The following is an 18,019-nucleotide window of genomic DNA, read 5'->3' as shown; positions in this document are numbered from 1 at the left end:
TGGATACCTTTGGTACACAGTTCTACAACCATGGTCTGCATGCAAGGGACAGTATTCATCTCGCAAGCAGAGGGAAGAAGCTCTTCGCTACAAGAGTCACTGACTCGTTGAGGAGAGCTTTAAACTAGGCACATCTGGGGGCCAGGACGAAGGTTCCACTACTGTACAAAAAGCCCCTAGCCACAATGACACATGGGAAGGCGTTCAAGGAATGGACAGCCAGATTAGTACTGACACTTTGTGACACAGGCAGCGTGACAGGAAACCTGAGGCAATAGGGGAGAGCTCAGGTGTCTTTACAGGAATGCCAGAAGCACGGGAAATAAACAGGAGGAACTGGTACTCCTCCTGGTTGATGAGGATTTCGATCTGGTTGGGTTAACAGAGACCTGGTGGGATGACACACACAACTAGGCAGTGAATATTGAGGGCTATAGGCTTTACAGGAAGGATTAGTTTGGGAAGAAGGGAGGAGATGTGGCCCTGTATGTGAAAGAGCAGTATCCCTTCCTTCAGGTCACATTTGACAGCAAGAAAGGGTCCCTTGAGACCCTCTGGGTCAGGATACAAGGGGGATCAGGAGAGGGAGACCTGATGGTGGGAGTCTACTACAGGCCTCCCTCCCAAGAAGAGGAGAGTGATCAGACATTCTCCGGAGAACTAAGGCAGCTAGCACTAGAGACATGATTGTCATGAGTGACTACCTTGCCATCTGTTGGGAGCATTGGCCACCTCCGGCAAGTCAGTCAACTTCTTGGCAACAACAGATGACCTGTTTCTGACACAGGTTGTGGAAGGCCCTACTAGGGGTAAGGCCAAACTGTCTGGATTTAGTGCTGGCCAAAAGTGATGACATCATGGGCAACCTAAGGATTGGCGGGACTCTGCGAGACAGTGATCACAACCTGGTTAGGTTCACCATCCACCGGAAGACTGGGAAATCAGACAGCAGAACAGAAGTCCTGGATTTCAAGAAGAGTTTGCCAAGATCTGCCATGAGGCTAGTTGGAGAAGCCCTCTGCAGTCAGCAACTGGACAACTTGGGAGTTCAGGAATGGTGGTGCTTCCGTAAGTAGGCAATTCTCACTGCCCCAAAACAGGCCATTCCCACATGGGCAAAAAACAGGAAAAGAGTCAATAGACCCACTTGGATCAACAGGAATATTAGCTATTGAAAAAGAAAAAAGAAGCATATAAGCAATGGAAGAATGGCTTGGCAACCAGAGAGGAATACACCTGTATTGCCAGGACCTGTAGATACAAGACATGGAAAGCCAAGGCAGAAAGGCATGGAGATCAAGCTGGCAACCCGAATAAAAGACAACAAAAAGTCCTTCTACAGATACATAGGGAGCAAGAAAAAAATCAGGCTCCACTGTGGGACCCCTACTGAATACTCAGGGGCAGCCCACTGTCAGTGCTTGCAAAAAAGCCGAACTCCTAAATTTATACTTCATGTCAATATTCCTGAAATCAATCAGTGAAGAGGCAAAGCCAGAGACAGCTCTATAATTCACCGGAGGGGACTCCGTAGGCAGCAGAGGACCACAGCATAGGCTGGATCTCAACAGAACCAGAGAGAGCAGGTACCCGCAAACAACCAGCCCACGGCAAGTATAAGACATGAGTCGAGAGTGGGAAGCTGGGAAATACAACAGTAAGCAAGGCAAGGTGCAGCCATGATCAAAGGAGTCAAATAACATCTCTATTCTGCCATAGTAAAGCTAAGGGTCTAAGACCCAAAAGTGCGCGTCATAATACTGCTGGTGGCCCAAGCAACAACAGCTTTGGTTGGCGTTAGGTGTGGTGTAGGGGAGGTGGAGCCCCAAGCAGGAAGGACAACTGGAACGACCAAAGGAAGGTACCGGGGGGGATGGGATAAACCATCTTCCTCCCCATCAAAATTGATTTTCCAGCAAAGATGTGGCAGGCGAGACCCCTCCCCACCCTGGGGCACTTACCAAGGTCCAGTACATTAACAAGTTTGTTCCTCTCTTAAAGCAATGGTGAAGCCAGAAAGATTCACACCGACTTGCTGCACAGGTGAAAGGCATGGCAAGTTACACTGCCTTTAAAAAAGGGAGGAGGGATGACCCTACAAACTACAGACCGGTCAGTCTGACCTTGTTCCTAGGTAAAATCTTTGAAAAATGTCTTAAGGAGGCCATCAATTGCAAACTGATAACTGATGGGGTGTTAAGAAGCAATCAGCACAGCTTTGTTGCTTATAGATCACGCCTGACAAACCTTGTGTCCTTCTACGACCAAGTAACTAGCCATCTGGATGAGGGACACAAGGTTGACATGTTTTACTTAGACTTCAGTAAAGCCTTTGATTCAGTTTCCCACGGGATTCTCTCAAACAAACGGGAGGATGCTGGACTGGACCAGTTTACAGTGAGGTGGGTGCTAATCGGCTTAGAGGCCACTCACAGAGGGTGGTGATTGATGGGATGGCCTCATCCTGGAGGGCCGTCTCCAGTGGTGGCCCCCAGGGATCGGTGCTTAAACCTGTGCTTTTTAATATATTTATTAATGACTTGGATGAGGAGGTAGAAAGCTCAATGATTAAGTTCGTGGATGATACCAAGCTGTGGGGAAATGCGGGCACATTGGAGGATACAGTCAGGATCCAGGATGACCTTGACAGACTGTACTCATGGACAGAATAAAATCAGATGAGGTTTGAGAGGGAGAAGTGCAGGTTTCTTCATCTGGGTAGGAAGAACCTTCACCATAACTACATGATGGTTTGTGGTACACTGGCTGACACAGCATCTGAATGGGTCCTGGCAGTCACAACCAACTGGAAGATGAATATATGCCAACCGTGTGATGAGGTTGCCAGAAAGGCAAATAGAGCTGTGGTGTGCATCAGCCAATGTGTGGCCAATAGATCCAGGGAGGTGTTTCTCCCTCTCTGTTCGGCACTGGTGAGGCCTCAGCTGGAGTACTGTGTCCAGTTCTGGGCACTTCAAGAAGGATGTGGATAAGTTTGTGAGGGTGCAAAGAAGGGCCACCCCTATGGTCAAGGGGATGGAGGATAGGCCCTACAAGGAGAGACTCTGGGAACTGGGCCTGTTTAGTTTGAGTAAGAGAAGGCTGAGAGGTGACTTGATAGCTGCCTACAAGTACATCCATGGTAAACACCAAGATCCAGGTGAGCAACTCTTCAAGAAGGCACCTCAAGGAAGTACAAGGACCAACAGGCATAAGCTTATAGAGGGTAAATTCAGGCTAGATATAAAAATAACTTTTTCTCTGTAAGCATTGCCAGAATCTGGAACACACTTCCAGCAGAGGTGGTGCAGTCACCATTCTTGGAGGAGTTCAAAATGAGGCTGGACAGGTACCTTGTTGAGTTTGTGTGAGCCCAATAACTTCCTGCCCATGGCAGGGGACTGGACTTGATCTTACAGGTCCTTTTCAGTTCTACAATTCTAGGATTCTAACTCCAAGCTGACAGTGCCAAAAAAAGAGGTCTTGAGCACAGTACCATGTGTTGCTACCCTGGGGCGTGTCCAGATGTGTGTGGACGTTTGGTTCCCCAGGGACAAATAGCAGTGGTGCACCTTGCACCACAGCTACTTGTCCCCAGGGAATGCCCATGCCATGATTTTGGCAGGTGTCAAGTTACCCCAGCGGCAGTAGGGGAGGCTGGAGCCAGCACTATGCTGGCCCCAGCAGCCCTACCAGGGGTCCTGGGGACCTCCCGGGTCTGCAGCTGCGGCGATTCTGCCACATGGAGCCTGGCTGGCAGCAGAGCACAGTTCCGGGCTGCCCGGATCTGCTTTTCAGCAGCACTTGATGCCCAAGCGTGCGCTGTGCCTTTTTTTTTTCCTGCAGTTTTTGACCTCTGGATATCCAGGGGTCAAAAAAACCTATGGAAGGAAAAAAACCCCAGTGCAGCGCACACTCAGGCGGCATGCCCTTGCAGCCCAGAGAACACCGCACAACCGTACTTGTCTGGATGTGCCCCGGTGTCTTCACCACCTTGTTTCTGGGGATGATGTGCATGCAGTGGGAGTAGGTAGGTAGGTTTATTTTCCTGGTAGAGTGACTGAGCACCTTCCACCATGATTTAAACACACACTTTGACAATCTAGCCCTTTGTATTTATATTTTACATCTATTTTTAATCACTGTAGGTATTTAAAATGCTTTATAAAATTGAGGGAGTGATTTCTTCATTTTTCAGGTGAAAAAATGAAAACTGTGAAAAGGCCAAAATTTCCAAAAACAGCCTCCAGTTTGTCCATTTTGGGGCATGTCAGGCATTGTTTTCAGATGTGCTGAGCACTGCTGTTGAAATTAGTAGGGACATTAGTTGCCCAGTGCCTTTAAAATTTTGCCCAAGATCTCAATTTAGGCACCAAAAATCAGTGTCGACACTTGTGAATTTTAGCCTAGTGACTTACTAAGAATTCTGCTGTGAATCTGTGATAGAGATAGCGTAGTATCCTAGTTTCCTGACCACGGTATGTGGTACCATTCTTATTGATGCTATGCTCAGGAAAAACACAGAGAACACAAGAGAACACAGCTATTATTCTCTCACAACCAAATGCTTTCATACTATAGTGCAAGATATTGTAGCATCAAAGACAAGTTGTTAATGGGATGCTTTCATAGTTGGCAGGAGAAGGGTTACATAATTGACCCACTCAAGGTTTTTTCTGTTTGGGTCATTCTATCATGCTTTCTAAATATATGGTGTGAAATTGAAACTGTGATAAACAGTGCATTTAAATAATTGTTAACTTTATTTTAAAAATATATAACAAATGCATAACTGTTATCCTATGAAGCACATCTTACAGTGAATAAAACACCAGTAATATAATTTCCATCAAAAGTTCTGTTGTGAGTTCAAACATTGTTGATTATATTCTGTTGTGAAAGTGAAAAGCCCAAGCACTACAAAGTCCTTTAATTCTTACATATATTTAAAAAATATATTTTACATACTTAAAAATTGAAAGAATTTTTCAGACTCGGGCATTATACAGAATTAAAAAAATGTACTTTAAGTTACATCACAATCATTATTCTATCTACACTTTAATGCACAGCAGCAAATACTGTAATAAATTTGACATAATTACTACAATGTACATATAAACATGATAGAGCAAAGTTACAATAGTTACAAACAGTAACATCTTTAAAATGATAAACACTCACAAAAGAATTTTAAAATGTATTAAATATATTAAAGGCTTTACCAACCATCACCACTAAAGGCAAAAAACTATTCCTCCCAAGAACCACAGGTCAAATCCTGTTGTCCTTAATCCTGACTCCACTGAACTTCTATTGGTTTCAGTTGGAGTTTGCCTGAGAAAGGGCTCAATGAGAACACCTAAAACACATTAGTGTTTGCCCAACTAATAGTAAAGATATGTATTTATACACAGAAATCCTCTCTTCTGCATGTGTGCCCAAATGTCCTTCAACTTGGTTAGTGGGAGAATTATCCTTAGAATCAAATCACATTGTGGGGTTGGGGGGAGAAAGACAAAGTAATTTCATTTAGTTTTGGAAAATGTACCTAGAAAAATGCAGAGGCTCTCAAAAAGCATATTTCAGGGGACAAAAAATTGTTAAAGCAACAGGAAACTAGAACACAAATTTGAGGACACTGCCTGATGTGAACAGCCTGTTTTGTCACAAGCAGTTAAGGCCCCGAGCCTGCAAATTCTTCCACATTCTTTCACATTTCTCAAAGGGAGCCTTGCACGTTGTAATTTGCAAAGCACAAGTGTAACTCTTTGCAGAATCAGGGTCTAAGCTCATTAAAGCTTTTGAAATCACGCAACTAGCACATGAACATATTTATAGGAATTAAATCTATTTTGTATGAAATACATCTAAGGGCTGACAGCCTCAGTTGTAATAAAGGGTACTACTTTAGGGATGTATAGTCTCACGCAGGTTTTCTGTACAGTGGTGAATTTTACCTACTTTATATAGCCCAGGATGCTCAGGTTACCCCCCAATATAGGCACTTTGTAAAGCCCTTTGAAAATAATCTGCACTTTATGACAGCAGATATAATTCCGCCTTTACAAAGCATGCACAAGTTTGGGCTTAAGGGATGGCTAAACATACATTCACAATCTAAGGTATATAAAATATCTATATAAACTATATTGTGTATTTTATCTTAACAGACTTCCTGGTCGCACCTGAAGTTTCTGCACAGCACAGCTGTTTTACTTCCCTCCCGTCACCCCCAAATAAATGTAAGGAATAAAAGCCTAACTACATAACTAATGCCATATTACCAGTACAGTCCCCTGCCCTTTATTGCCATGACACTTTATTAGCAGATAAATTAGGGAAACCTCAACTAATGGTGACACAGTCATGAATACAATTACTTTTTCTATCCACTAAAAACAAAGTGAATGTTTAAAATGATGATTACCTACAGGATAATAGTCAATGAAATCTACAGTACCATGTACTATTTTCCATCTATTGCAGAATTAGTAATAAAGTTATAATATCAAACAGAGAGAACCTTGGTAAATAAGGAATATGCAAACATTTTTTGTATCAAGAAGTTTGGGGGAACAACTATTTGAATATGATTTGGCTTACATTACATACAACCTATTAATAAAAACCTATATCCAAATTTATCTAAAGCATTTACTATTGCTGTCTTTCTTCAAAAATAAAAAAAATATGCATCTCTGACAATGGAGATTATTTTATGGAAATATTATATTATTTGTCTGGAGCTGAATAATTTACAATCAACATTAATGGTGTTAAAAAAATTAAAAAGCAGTATATGGACTTAAGTTTGATCTTACAGCATTCATTACTGGGAAATATAGAAATGCATGTGTACACACACAAGAAAGTTCAGTATATGAACTTTTGTACGTAGCATTTCTCACATGTTTCCACATGGACATCTCTCATGTGTAAGAACTTGTGTGGCTGCCCTTGTGTAGTCTGACCCTGAAAAAAAATCCCATTAAGGTCAACAGAAATTCAGAACAGCCAGTACCTTGCAGGATTGGGCCTGCACTGGATATGAGACATAACACATATATTTTAGTTGATGCTTACTATAATATTACTCAGCTAGCACTGATAAAGGCACCCCCATTAACCATACAAACATAAATTTGCTTTTTACATTGAAGAAGGAAGAAAACTGAGGAGACATGGTGATGTTACTTTAACATGAAATTAAGTCAACTAAAACAAAATATGGTTTCTAGTAATACACTTCTGAGCCTCCCTTAACAACATTTGTATAATCATATGGTCCTCTTTTTAATTTCTTAGTTTCTCCCGTATTGCTGTGGAAATACTGACACAAAAGGGAAAACTCTACAAAGTGCTATCAAATACACAAATTAAAAAAGTTGGAAAACAGATCTGTTCGTCTCTAAACTATTTTAATTGTACAAACCTTTGATAATCATAGTAGGTAGCATTTTCTTTCAGTCAGAAATTTGATTAGTCAAAAGATAGTATCCCTTTAAAGTCAAATTCCAGTGCAATAAAAAATATTCTAATTGCTGCATCACATTACAAAGACTAAATTACTAAGGACTGAAGTCAGTCCTCCTTCCCCCGTCCTCTCCCCCTATACAGACATCCCCCAACAATGAAGTTTGGTACAAGAAAGGAAAGGAGTCTTTCCTTCTGTCACATAAAAGCAGCAGAGCTTAAGGCTGTTTGACTCCTGTTTCAAGGACTGATATTTGTAGTTGTAAAGCAATGGAATAACTAGTTTCTGTATCCCACACACAATCCTCTTTATACAGGGATATGCAAAGAATTGTTAGAAAGCTGTGCTTAACTGTGCTGCAGGGGCATTCCACATAGAAAGGCCTCCCCTACTTTGCCCCTTTTGTCCAAACAGGAGCACCCCTGTTTTACTAAATCTGCAGCAGGTCCTGTACAAGAGGGCCCTCTAACTACTATTTAAAATATAATTAAAAAAACATAACAGGAAACTGCTATCTCGATCAGTGGTGCTGCTTGCATAGGGCAGCAAGTGTCGTATTTTCTAATTCAAATAATTTGGCAATATGGGATTTTCACGATGTCTTGAGTAAAGATCTGTATTTTTTTTTAAATAATTGAAGTTTGATTTTTTCAGTAGCTCCCTTGCAACAGCATTCACAGTCTTAGATTTCTAATATTTCATATGGTCAATATGATTCTTCTGTCCTACTCTACATCAAAATGGGCTTCTGCTGAAAAACGTCATTGAAATGGCAGACCTCACTGAGACAGAGATCTGTTTCACACATTGAATGGAGGTATTGAAACTGTGATCTGTATTTCTAAAAGCTGCCTTGACATTTCCTGTATAATTATTTCTACTAAACATTTAATTATTCATAATAGTGTAACAAGTCATTGGAGTTTTCCTTTAATGATGTCCTTCAGGTTAATGCCGAGTCACAGACAATAGTGATGACATTCAAAAACTATTCTTGATGCATTATAATTTTAACAATCTGAAAAGATCAGTTCTATTAAAAATGTTTTATAACAAAACTGGGGCCACTGCCTCCCTCATGGCCTAGCTACATTTTAAGAACAGAGCTTGATAAACTTATAAATGGGATTATATGATGTGGGATTGGACTCAATTAACCAGGAAGTCCTTTCTAGTTTTACATCCTATCTTCCTAATTCCTAACATTTTAGGGATTATGGCAGGTTGGATATTTATTTACTTAATAATCAGAACAGTCCTAGTGAGAGTTTATACTATACATTTTATAAATATCAGGAGCACTATTCTGCAGTCTCTCCACCCACCAAGCTCAGACTGATTCACTAGGACAGGATGGACAATCCAGATTAAAATAGATTTTACACACTTTTGCAGTATCAGTGATGAATTAGACATAAATTCATTTTAGTTTCCTATTATATTATTACAGTTTCACCTACAGTTTGTAGAAACAAATATGAAGAGTACAAAGTCAACTTTCTACTTTTTGAACCACTTTATAGTAACATCTTCAAAGTTGTGATAAAGGATTTGCCATTGAAGCCAACCACCCTCTAGCTTCTTTACCCAAATAAAAATGTTTTATAATGCAAAGCTATCCCATAGAGTTACCTGTATTGGAAAACATGCTTCAGAAAAAAGGTAAGCAGACTTTTGAATTTTGATATCTATATTGCTGAAAGTTAATAGTAAAAGCTGTTACCTAGCACATTCATCCCACTGAAAATATCAGAATTTCACCCATTTGCAGTAGGCCTAAATTTGGCCTAATATATTGTACAACCTTGGTTGGGTAGTTTGCTTTTCAGACATTGTCATCATATATTTCAGGCATCTTTAGCCTTACTCTTTCCTTACCATACACTTCACATTGCTGATCAGCTTCCCTGTGGTTTCCCCCATAGAAACATCCCATGCTACAATGTGAACACAAATATTTAAGACAATCAACAACTGTTAATAGCTTTTCCCCAAGCCTTGGTGAGAGGTAGTATTTTTCCTTCCCACAGGCTTCCCTTAGAGAAATGTATGTAACAAATTAGGCTTTTGCCTTCTAACACTTCCTCTAGAGATTTCCCTAGAGTCACAACGGTAACCAAGCACCTTCTAGTTAAGAAATGTAAGGGACAACATCTATCCTTAATGACCAGTAGAGGCCACTAGGTGCAAAAGCAACAACCCATCCTTCCCTCTGTTCCAGTTTCTGCAAAATGTTCTCAGCCCAATCCAAACCATTAAACAAAGAATCAAGCTCAAAATTAAAATCTATTTCCCTATATATTATCAATGCCTTTCTTAACTTTCTACCAAAAAGCATTTTCTACCAAGGCACCCACTAAGATTTGTCTCTTAGTTGCTTGCCAGAATTGGGATTTACTTTTATTTAAAACCAGAAGCAAGAATCAAATGCTGCTAACAAGACAAAGGGAGAGACATAAGTATAATTATGTTTGTCCTTCTGCTCTGAGAATTCTAGATGTAAAAATAAAAAATAGATTTTTAATATTAGCTAGCATAACACTCAAGATAGCCATCTAAACTGCATTTCCTGGGATTTTACTTTACAAGCATAAACAGAGACTTTTCCCAGCAAAGTATATTTCAGCAATACTATAAGAATGCCTATCTATACTAGTCAATGGCAGCATTTAGAACACCCATTGTTTACTACAGGAAACTTATTTTTAATGAGTAAAAACCCATTTTTGCAAACTAATTCCACATTTTGATATCCTCCTTAAGCAATAAGTGATGCCTCTGTTATTTATATACACACACAAAGCACATACACAAAAAGTGATTATGTACCTTTGATAGGTAATACGAATTTTTGCTTCTGCATTGAAAAGAACAGTACCAATTGCTCTTTCATTATATGCAAGTTCATTATTCGCCCTACCTTATAATCATGACCTGCTTCCCCATACAAGATAGCTTTGGAATGAGCGTACCCAGGTGTACTAGACTGTCAATGTAGGATCGCTTGTGGCAGCCTCCTCTGCTGACACTGATATTTTGTTTAAGGATCAGTAAAATATTGATGTATTTGTTTTGGTGTAGGAAAAAAATCTCAATATTGTGCAAACAGGTACATTTCACATTTGAGTGCTATCAGCAAAACTGAATATAAGCCTAAATATGGCTTTTAAATAAAAGCTTGACCACTTTGCTTTCCCATCCCTCCTGTCTTTCCTCAAGGAAATCTGACACTACACGCCCTGGTTTTCTAAACAAGAAGAAATATCCTGCACCCCCTTTCCCACCCAATAAATTCAGATCCCATATATGATTGAGAAAGAAAAAAGAAATTAGCAATGAAGGCAGAAGTTTTTATTTACGCTGATTTAAGTGCTAATTAGGCATTCAAGGTAAAGTTCTGGTCCTGCTGAAGTCAATGGCAAAATTCTTACTGAATTCAGTAGCACCAAGGTATCACTCCAAGAATAATGATATACCCATTATGTCCTAGTTTTTACAGGCAAATGGCACCAGTTTTGCATTTGAGTTTTTTTAGCACTTGGAGCAACATTGAAAAAGAAAAAAAGATAAGTACATTAAGCAGAAAAATCTTAAATACCCTTTCAAAAGGTTGTTAAGGCTCATAAGCATATTAGTAGCCTTAATTATCCTTACCTACTAACTGGCAAGGATAAGTAAATATTTCTTTACCATTTTCATATAAATATATGATATTCTACTTTGTAAAAAGTGTTTGATTCATGCCATTGACATTGCAAAATATTTTTTAGTCTTGCATTCAATCTATCATCATGGGAGTTACTTGTAAAAAAATAAGAAGATATTTAATACTATAATGATAGAAGGTTGAAATTGTTCACACAATATACTCTGACCAAAATATTTTAACAGGTATAAGGATAACAAGAACATATGAAAGGCACTTGTTTTCACCACACAATGAAAAGTGATCGGAGCCCTCTTCTCTGTCTTCCATTTTTTTTATACATTGTGATTGCCAACTGCTATTATATGATGGTGCAAACAAAACACTCCAAAATGTTAGCATATCAAAGTGTACTTCCCTTTGGAAGGTTTTTTATCATCTTATCTTCCTTGTATTTTTATTTGAGATATTAGTTATCATTGAAGGAGAAGTTCATGTTACTGAGTATAAAGGAGCCAAGATGGCTCAGCAGCTAGTCCAACATATCAGCCACATTATGGTAGACACTTTCAAAATATGGGAAAATAAATTGTTAATCTGTTGGCAGAAAATGCTTGACAATTCCATTCAGCAACTATATTCAGTCACAGTTTGCTATTTTAAAAGACATCCATGCTAAGGTTGTAGGCAAAAATTAACATTCACTTGTCCTTTCATTTATAATAAACTGAGCACTTTCACTTGCATTTTCATTTTCATCTGCTTCTTCCACTGGGCTCTTTTCTTGTAATCCACTATGTTCTGAGCAAGAATCTTCATCTCCCTCATCTCTGTGGAGACCTTCAATACTGTGTCTGACACCATAACCAAAGTAAATAAGGAAGCCTTTCAAAAAGGAGGGAAAAAGAAAAAGTTAATAGGTTTTCAGGCACATGGTGCATTAAAGCAGTTGCTTCTGGCTTTTTGAATAACCGCCACTTGTTAGAACAGTTCCCTGATGGTATTCAAGCCTTCATATGTAGTACTCCAGTGTTTCCCTACATGTACAAGAGCACCAGTTCAGGACTCCAGTGCATCACTTCTATCGCCCAGTTCCTTGCATGTGCTTTTATTTCCAATGCTAACACTGAGAATGCATCTCATTTATGACTGCAATGCAAGTTTGCAGCACCATAACAATTACTTCATTTAATACACTTTACATAGTATTGTAAGTTACAGGAGAATAAGTGATAAAGTAGGAAGAGGAGGGTTTAAACATGCTTCTGTCTACATTTTCAGTTGTATCTGTTATTAAAGCTGATTTTAGATGTTTTCTCCCTAGGTTTCTTTTTCCTTGCCCAATTACCATATTTGCTAAAATCTAAAATGATCCCCCCCAATAATTAGATTACATACATGGAGGGTAGTCTTTAATTAATGCCTTCCACTGCTGCCTCGGACAGGCAGTGAGGAGGTAGGTGGTGTGGGAAGGTTGAGCAGCTTGCCCCCTGCTTGTGCCTGCCCTGTTTCCTTTTCCCCCTACCTGCCCCTCTCCTTACCCTCCCCTCCCTTCCCAGCAGCCTTGGATACCACCTTCCCCACCAGCCTCTTCAGTGAAAGGGCTGGGCTTGGTGCCTGAGGAGGCAGCATGCATGGAGCCTGCCAGCACAGAGCAGTTTGATGCAGTTTGCATAGGCCCATCCATCCATTTTTGATCTCCTACTAGTACCCTTCTCCCCACCCCAGCTAAAATTTCCACAGAACTTTGACACGGCAGCCACTTTCAGCTTTCATTTTGTATTTACAAATCAAAAACTGGGAATATCAGATACTCCCTGTTTTGATGTTATAACTAAGCCAAATATGTTACCCCTAAAATAGTACAGGCAGTACAACTTTACCAAACTCATTCTCAGTGTTTCTCTAAGGTGATCTATACATACTCAGACATAAAGCTTAAAAGGCTTCTGTTTGAAAGGACTCTGTAGGCAACTGAAATTTGTTCTTTAATTTTACTCATCTTGCTACTTCACAACTGTCTGTGCATCAGATATATACACCTTTTGAGAAATGCTCTTTTTAACTTGTAATATCCTTTGATATTTATTAAAAGAAAACCTTTTCTTTAAATATTTAAAGGAAGAAAAATAAATGGAAACACATGACAGAATCAACAACTTCTTGTTATAAGTAAGTGCCTACCAAGGGCCATCCAGATGCTAAACCTGATCCAGGTATCTCCGCTTAATTGTACCATCAAGTAAATATTCACCAGGATACTGAGAGCTGGCAAAAATGGCAAGAGTGGAACCTAAAGAAAAATATTTTATAAGTCAATATTGTTTACAAGTCTTTCTGCAAAGTATGTATCACATTTCAGTTTTATAACACAGATCAGGTAGTGACAAATACATTCACTTTATGAAGACTAAGAAATGTTTTCTGTCTATTATCAGGTGAATTACCAGGTTCTGCAAAACATAAGTTTCCAGTGCTTCCTATAAATAAAACATAGTCTTACCTATATAAGGCTATGGAAAAAATTCTTTGCAATTTGTACTGAATATATTCCAATGAATTCCTGAATTGAAACTAGACAAGCAATTTGGAACTATATTTACTTAACTGATTTGAATTTATAGTTAGCAGGTCTCAGAATACTTTAAACATAATTGAAAAGGATAACACACCTCAACAAAAAGCAGTTTAATTAAAGCAGTTGCTCTTGGCTCAATAAAAAAGCATGCCTTCTAAACTGCCCCACCAAACAGCTTGCACTACCTTCATCACATCACTCAAATTCTACCCCTCCACATTTCCTAAATGAAGTGGGGGAAATAGGCCTTGTAGAACAGGGGAAAAGCTAATAAATTAATGCTCTGAGACACATGAAATGCCTGAGCCCTAATGACACACAGCACAAGGAATTTAGTTTTATGCTAAACTGCTCCTCCAGGTCTAAGAGAAAGGAACCTGTCTTTTATAGGAAAATACTCTACAACAGTTGGAGCCAGGCTACATCTACTAGGGCGAAAGCACCCTCTGTGCCAATAGGCTCAAGGTCTTCTAGTGTTAGGGAATATCTTGTAGATCTGTGTACTGCAGATTCTTTTACCTTGACAAAGCCAGTACATAAATTCCTATTTATCAGTGGTATGCACAGAAGCACTGAGAAGGTCTAGGCCATACAGAGGTAAAAATGCCTCTGCCAAACTACTTCAGCACTTCCACTGTTGCTGTTACTAGTGGGGTTAATTGGATTGTAATGATAAGAATCTGCGTGAAAAAACAAAAACATGGACCGATACACACACAACTGGCATTATTTCCATTTATTATTTTATTCACCAGAAAGGCCACTTGCTGCTGGCTCTGAGGCTGTCTCCAGATGACGAGAACAGTGACAATGAAGAGTAGTGCTAACACAGCGAGAAGAACCACACTCCAGACCTCCATACTGGCAATAGAATTAATCCCATATGTGGTCAGAATGCTCAAGCCACAAACCAGAAAACCTGTATAAAAAAAAGAAAATGGAAAATCAAAAGCAAAATTCAAGGAGGTAAACTTTCAGAAATATCTCCTTTAAAAAAATACAGCTTCATCTAATATAGCAGCATCTAATTAGCAACAGAGTAAACATCAAATGGTAAAAAAATAATTTGGTAAGAAAACACATTTTACTTCCTTTTTAATTAGGGGGAAAACTAGATTACAAAACAAAATCCATAAAGAGTGAGCTAGAAAAACATTTTTCCACCAGAAAAATTCACATCTGACATTTCTAAGAAAGCAATGTAGGAAGTTTTAATTGGATTTAACTTTTTTTTCTGCTACATTACATTCTGCTATTTATGAATGTTTATGTAAATATATTGTACTTATTTGTACATCTGTCAACTTACCTAAGAGACCCACCGAACAACTGACAGTGGTAGCTGACTGCTCTGTAGGCAGACTGGATGGATTAATCAGTGTTTGAAGACTGAAGCGGTTCCTTTGTAGCATATTAACCTGCGATTCACTTATTGTAGATTCCCTTTCTGATCCTGGCAGAACCTCTTTCTCTGGACAATACTTTGGTTGCTCGTAGGTTAAACTGGGTTGGTACCTATCCATAAATAGATATGTATATAAGCTCATGATGGAGGTAGAAATAGGATAGTCCTGAATACTGCATCAATCTCCATCTTCCTTTTTTTTTAATAAATCCCCAATGAGTCTATGCTACAATAGTAGCTGTATAAGCAAGAAAATTCTAAACCTTCTGCTTTCATGTATCGTCAGTAGTAGAGGGGAAGATTGTGCAATTATCTTTCAGAAACTAAATCTCAAATATTTTTTGGATTTGACCAGTTCCTACATTAGTATATAAACACAGCCATTCTTAATATGCTCTTTGGATTACATCTCCGGTAATCATTACATTAACATTAATTACATTACATTAATTACATATGCATTAACATTTAGATGAGTGGACCAAGTTTTCTAAGATGTACGTACCTAGCAAAAAAATTACACGAACTTCTATGGTAGTTATATATTCTGATCAAGACAAATGATAAGATAGCAGAACAAAGTGGGGTGGTAGTGACTCACCTAAGAATAAGAACACAGGCTGCTACCAGTGAGTATGCAAGAAGTGTACCAATAGACATCATATCCACTAGAGCCTTGAGGTCAAAAAGAAATGCCATAACAGCTAGAACAGAGAAAGGAGAAATACAGAAGTTGTGTGAAACTGGTATATTGAGAGTTTATATTTTAAAGTCAGCCTCAACAGTGCATATACAGTGTTTTTACCTAGTTGTTTTAGTAACAATTATACAATAAAATCCTATTGTATTTTAAAAGTCAAGGTCATCATTTTCAAATTTAGCTGCTTAGAGCTGGGTTCCTGAAATGATAGACAATGATGAGCTGTAGAGTCTTGCATCTACATTCAGGAAGCGTAGCCCTCAAGAGTAGGCAATGTCAAAAAACCAAAAAAAACCAGCCACTGGGTTGACAGTAATCTTATGCAGAGTTTATATTATGGTTTGTATGGGATGGTTTGGATAGGAATGGTCCTTCCCTAGCAGGGGGCTGGACTAGATGACCTCTGGAGGTCCCGTCCAGCCCTACTTTTCTATGACTCTATGATTCTCTGTTAAAGTCAGTGGTGGGTCATGCTGTTTAGATATTAAGAATAAAAATGATTCCACCTCATTATCACTTGCTAGGGTGTCAGCAAAGTTTGGCCAGTCATTTCTGTGATCCTTAGCACTCTGAGGATAGGGGCTGCTAATCCCCTTCTAAAAATCACTTTAATATCACATTTTTTAACCAAGCTATTTTAAGAAAGCTTTGGAGGATTGTTACAAGGGAAGGCCTTATATGCAGAAGTAGGGCCAGTGCAGAGGAAGGACTAAAAACACCCAGGTACTACCATTTATATGAAAAGAAACAAAATTTCATCCCATGGGACTACCTCACCAGCCTTTGTAAATCTCCCCAAAGTCTTCCTGGGCCCTCCCTAGGACCTTTCTGGTAATCATCAGAAATCCTTTTGAGCCTCATTGGTTCATCTCCCTGAGAAAATAAACTCAGGCCCTTTCTTTTGGTAGGTCTTTTCCAGTCCTGCTCTTCCCCAATAGGAGCTGTCCATTGCTCACACCTTTTTTCCTGATAAAAGAAATACCATGTCTAACTGTCTTTTGCCTTTTCCTCCTCCCTTCTGCAGAATTTATATCCAATTCTTTAAGGATCAGGACTTCTGCCACCATAGGTCAGAGTGTTAAAGGGTACTTCTTCTTTTTTCTTCTAATATCATGTAAAGGAGCACTTCATGACCTTCATGTATCTCACCACTTTAGCTTAGTATTACCTGGTTTTATTTGGTGTAGCCTGGTTTTATTTGGTGTAGCCTTTTTGAAGTGGTATGACTGGGGCCCACCATAAGGTGGCTGCCTGGTGTATAGCATCACAACTTCTTCATTGCCCATTTCATAGCTAGACCTTTCTTATTGTTCCATATGCTTTGTTGGGTTGTTGTTGTAAGTTTTTTTCTGAAATATACCACAGAATGCTCCATTCTTCCCTCTTCTTGTAGCAGGACATGACTAATAACTACACAGGCTATACCTGTTTACATTACTGACATGCTCAAAAAACCCACAGCCTTCACCACAGACTGGATAGATAATACATCTTTAACTTTTTTAAGGTCTTGGTCACACTATGATGTCCAGTGGACCTCCTGGGGTACTTGTACATGTGACGAAAATGTGGCTTAATGGCATCACATATTACATGCGTGCAAGTTTTGGTCGTTTTAGATGAGTTTGCGTCATTGCAAACTGAACTACACTGGTATGTAGTTAAGTTTGCAATGATGCGTTACAGCTATTAGATTTTCCCCCGGCTGCGGGAGAGGCAGGAAGGCTCCACAGAAAAAAAGCTTAAGGCCTCTCACTGCATCTGCCTTCAATAGGCATCTGCTGAAGGCAGAAGCAGTGAGGAGCCCAATCCCTTTTTCTTTTTTTCAGTGGAGCCTGCCCACAGCCATGGGTTGAGCTGCCAATGGGCCAAGGATCTGTGGGGGACCCCGGTTCTTCCCTCTGTAGTGGCAGCACCCCCTGGAGATGTCCTGCGGCACCCATATCATGGTTTTCCTGAAGAGGCAGAGGACTTGAAGTTGCTAAAATTGCCCTCTTCCAGGGCCCAGTTTTACTATTTGATGAAACCTCAAATCTTCACAGTTGTCCAGCCAGGTGTTTCACTTTCTCATACCTTTACCAGAACTCATCCTCCTTTGGCTGTTCAGTCTCTGGATATGAGCTCATCCAGGTCCAAGTCCCCTTCCTGTTCTCTCCTTTCCAGCTCAGCTGCCCATCAACCTCACCCTTCCTCATTCCCCTAAGCTGTCCTTC

General features: G+C 39.6%; 1 protein-coding gene across 2 annotated transcripts in view; it reads right to left on the bottom strand.

The window, feature by feature from the left end:
• Positions 1–4,744: 4,744 nt before the first annotated feature.
• SLC7A2 (solute carrier family 7 member 2) overlaps positions 4,745–18,019 on the bottom strand; it is a 75,689-nt gene continuing 62,414 nt past the window's right edge. For both annotated transcript variants that reach the window (XM_059721792.1, XM_059721791.1), the window contains exons 8-12: positions 15,708–15,810; positions 15,011–15,216; positions 14,454–14,620; positions 13,308–13,416; positions 4,745–12,008 (exon numbers count right to left, since the gene is read on the bottom strand). In XM_059721792.1, the coding sequence (XP_059577775.1) occupies positions 11,818–12,008; positions 13,308–13,416; positions 14,454–14,620; positions 15,011–15,216; positions 15,708–15,810 (776 nt within the window). In that variant the 3' untranslated portion in view covers positions 4,745–11,817. The remainder of the gene's footprint in view (positions 12,009–13,307; positions 13,417–14,453; positions 14,621–15,010; positions 15,217–15,707; positions 15,811–18,019) is intronic.

This window comes from Alligator mississippiensis, chromosome 2, assembly GCF_030867095.1.
Source record: "Alligator mississippiensis isolate rAllMis1 chromosome 2, rAllMis1, whole genome shotgun sequence".
Lineage (NCBI taxonomy): Eukaryota > Metazoa > Chordata > Crocodylia > Alligatoridae > Alligator > Alligator mississippiensis.
The sequence above is the reverse complement of the archived record's forward strand: the minus strand, read 5'-3'. Positions and strand labels throughout refer to the sequence as shown.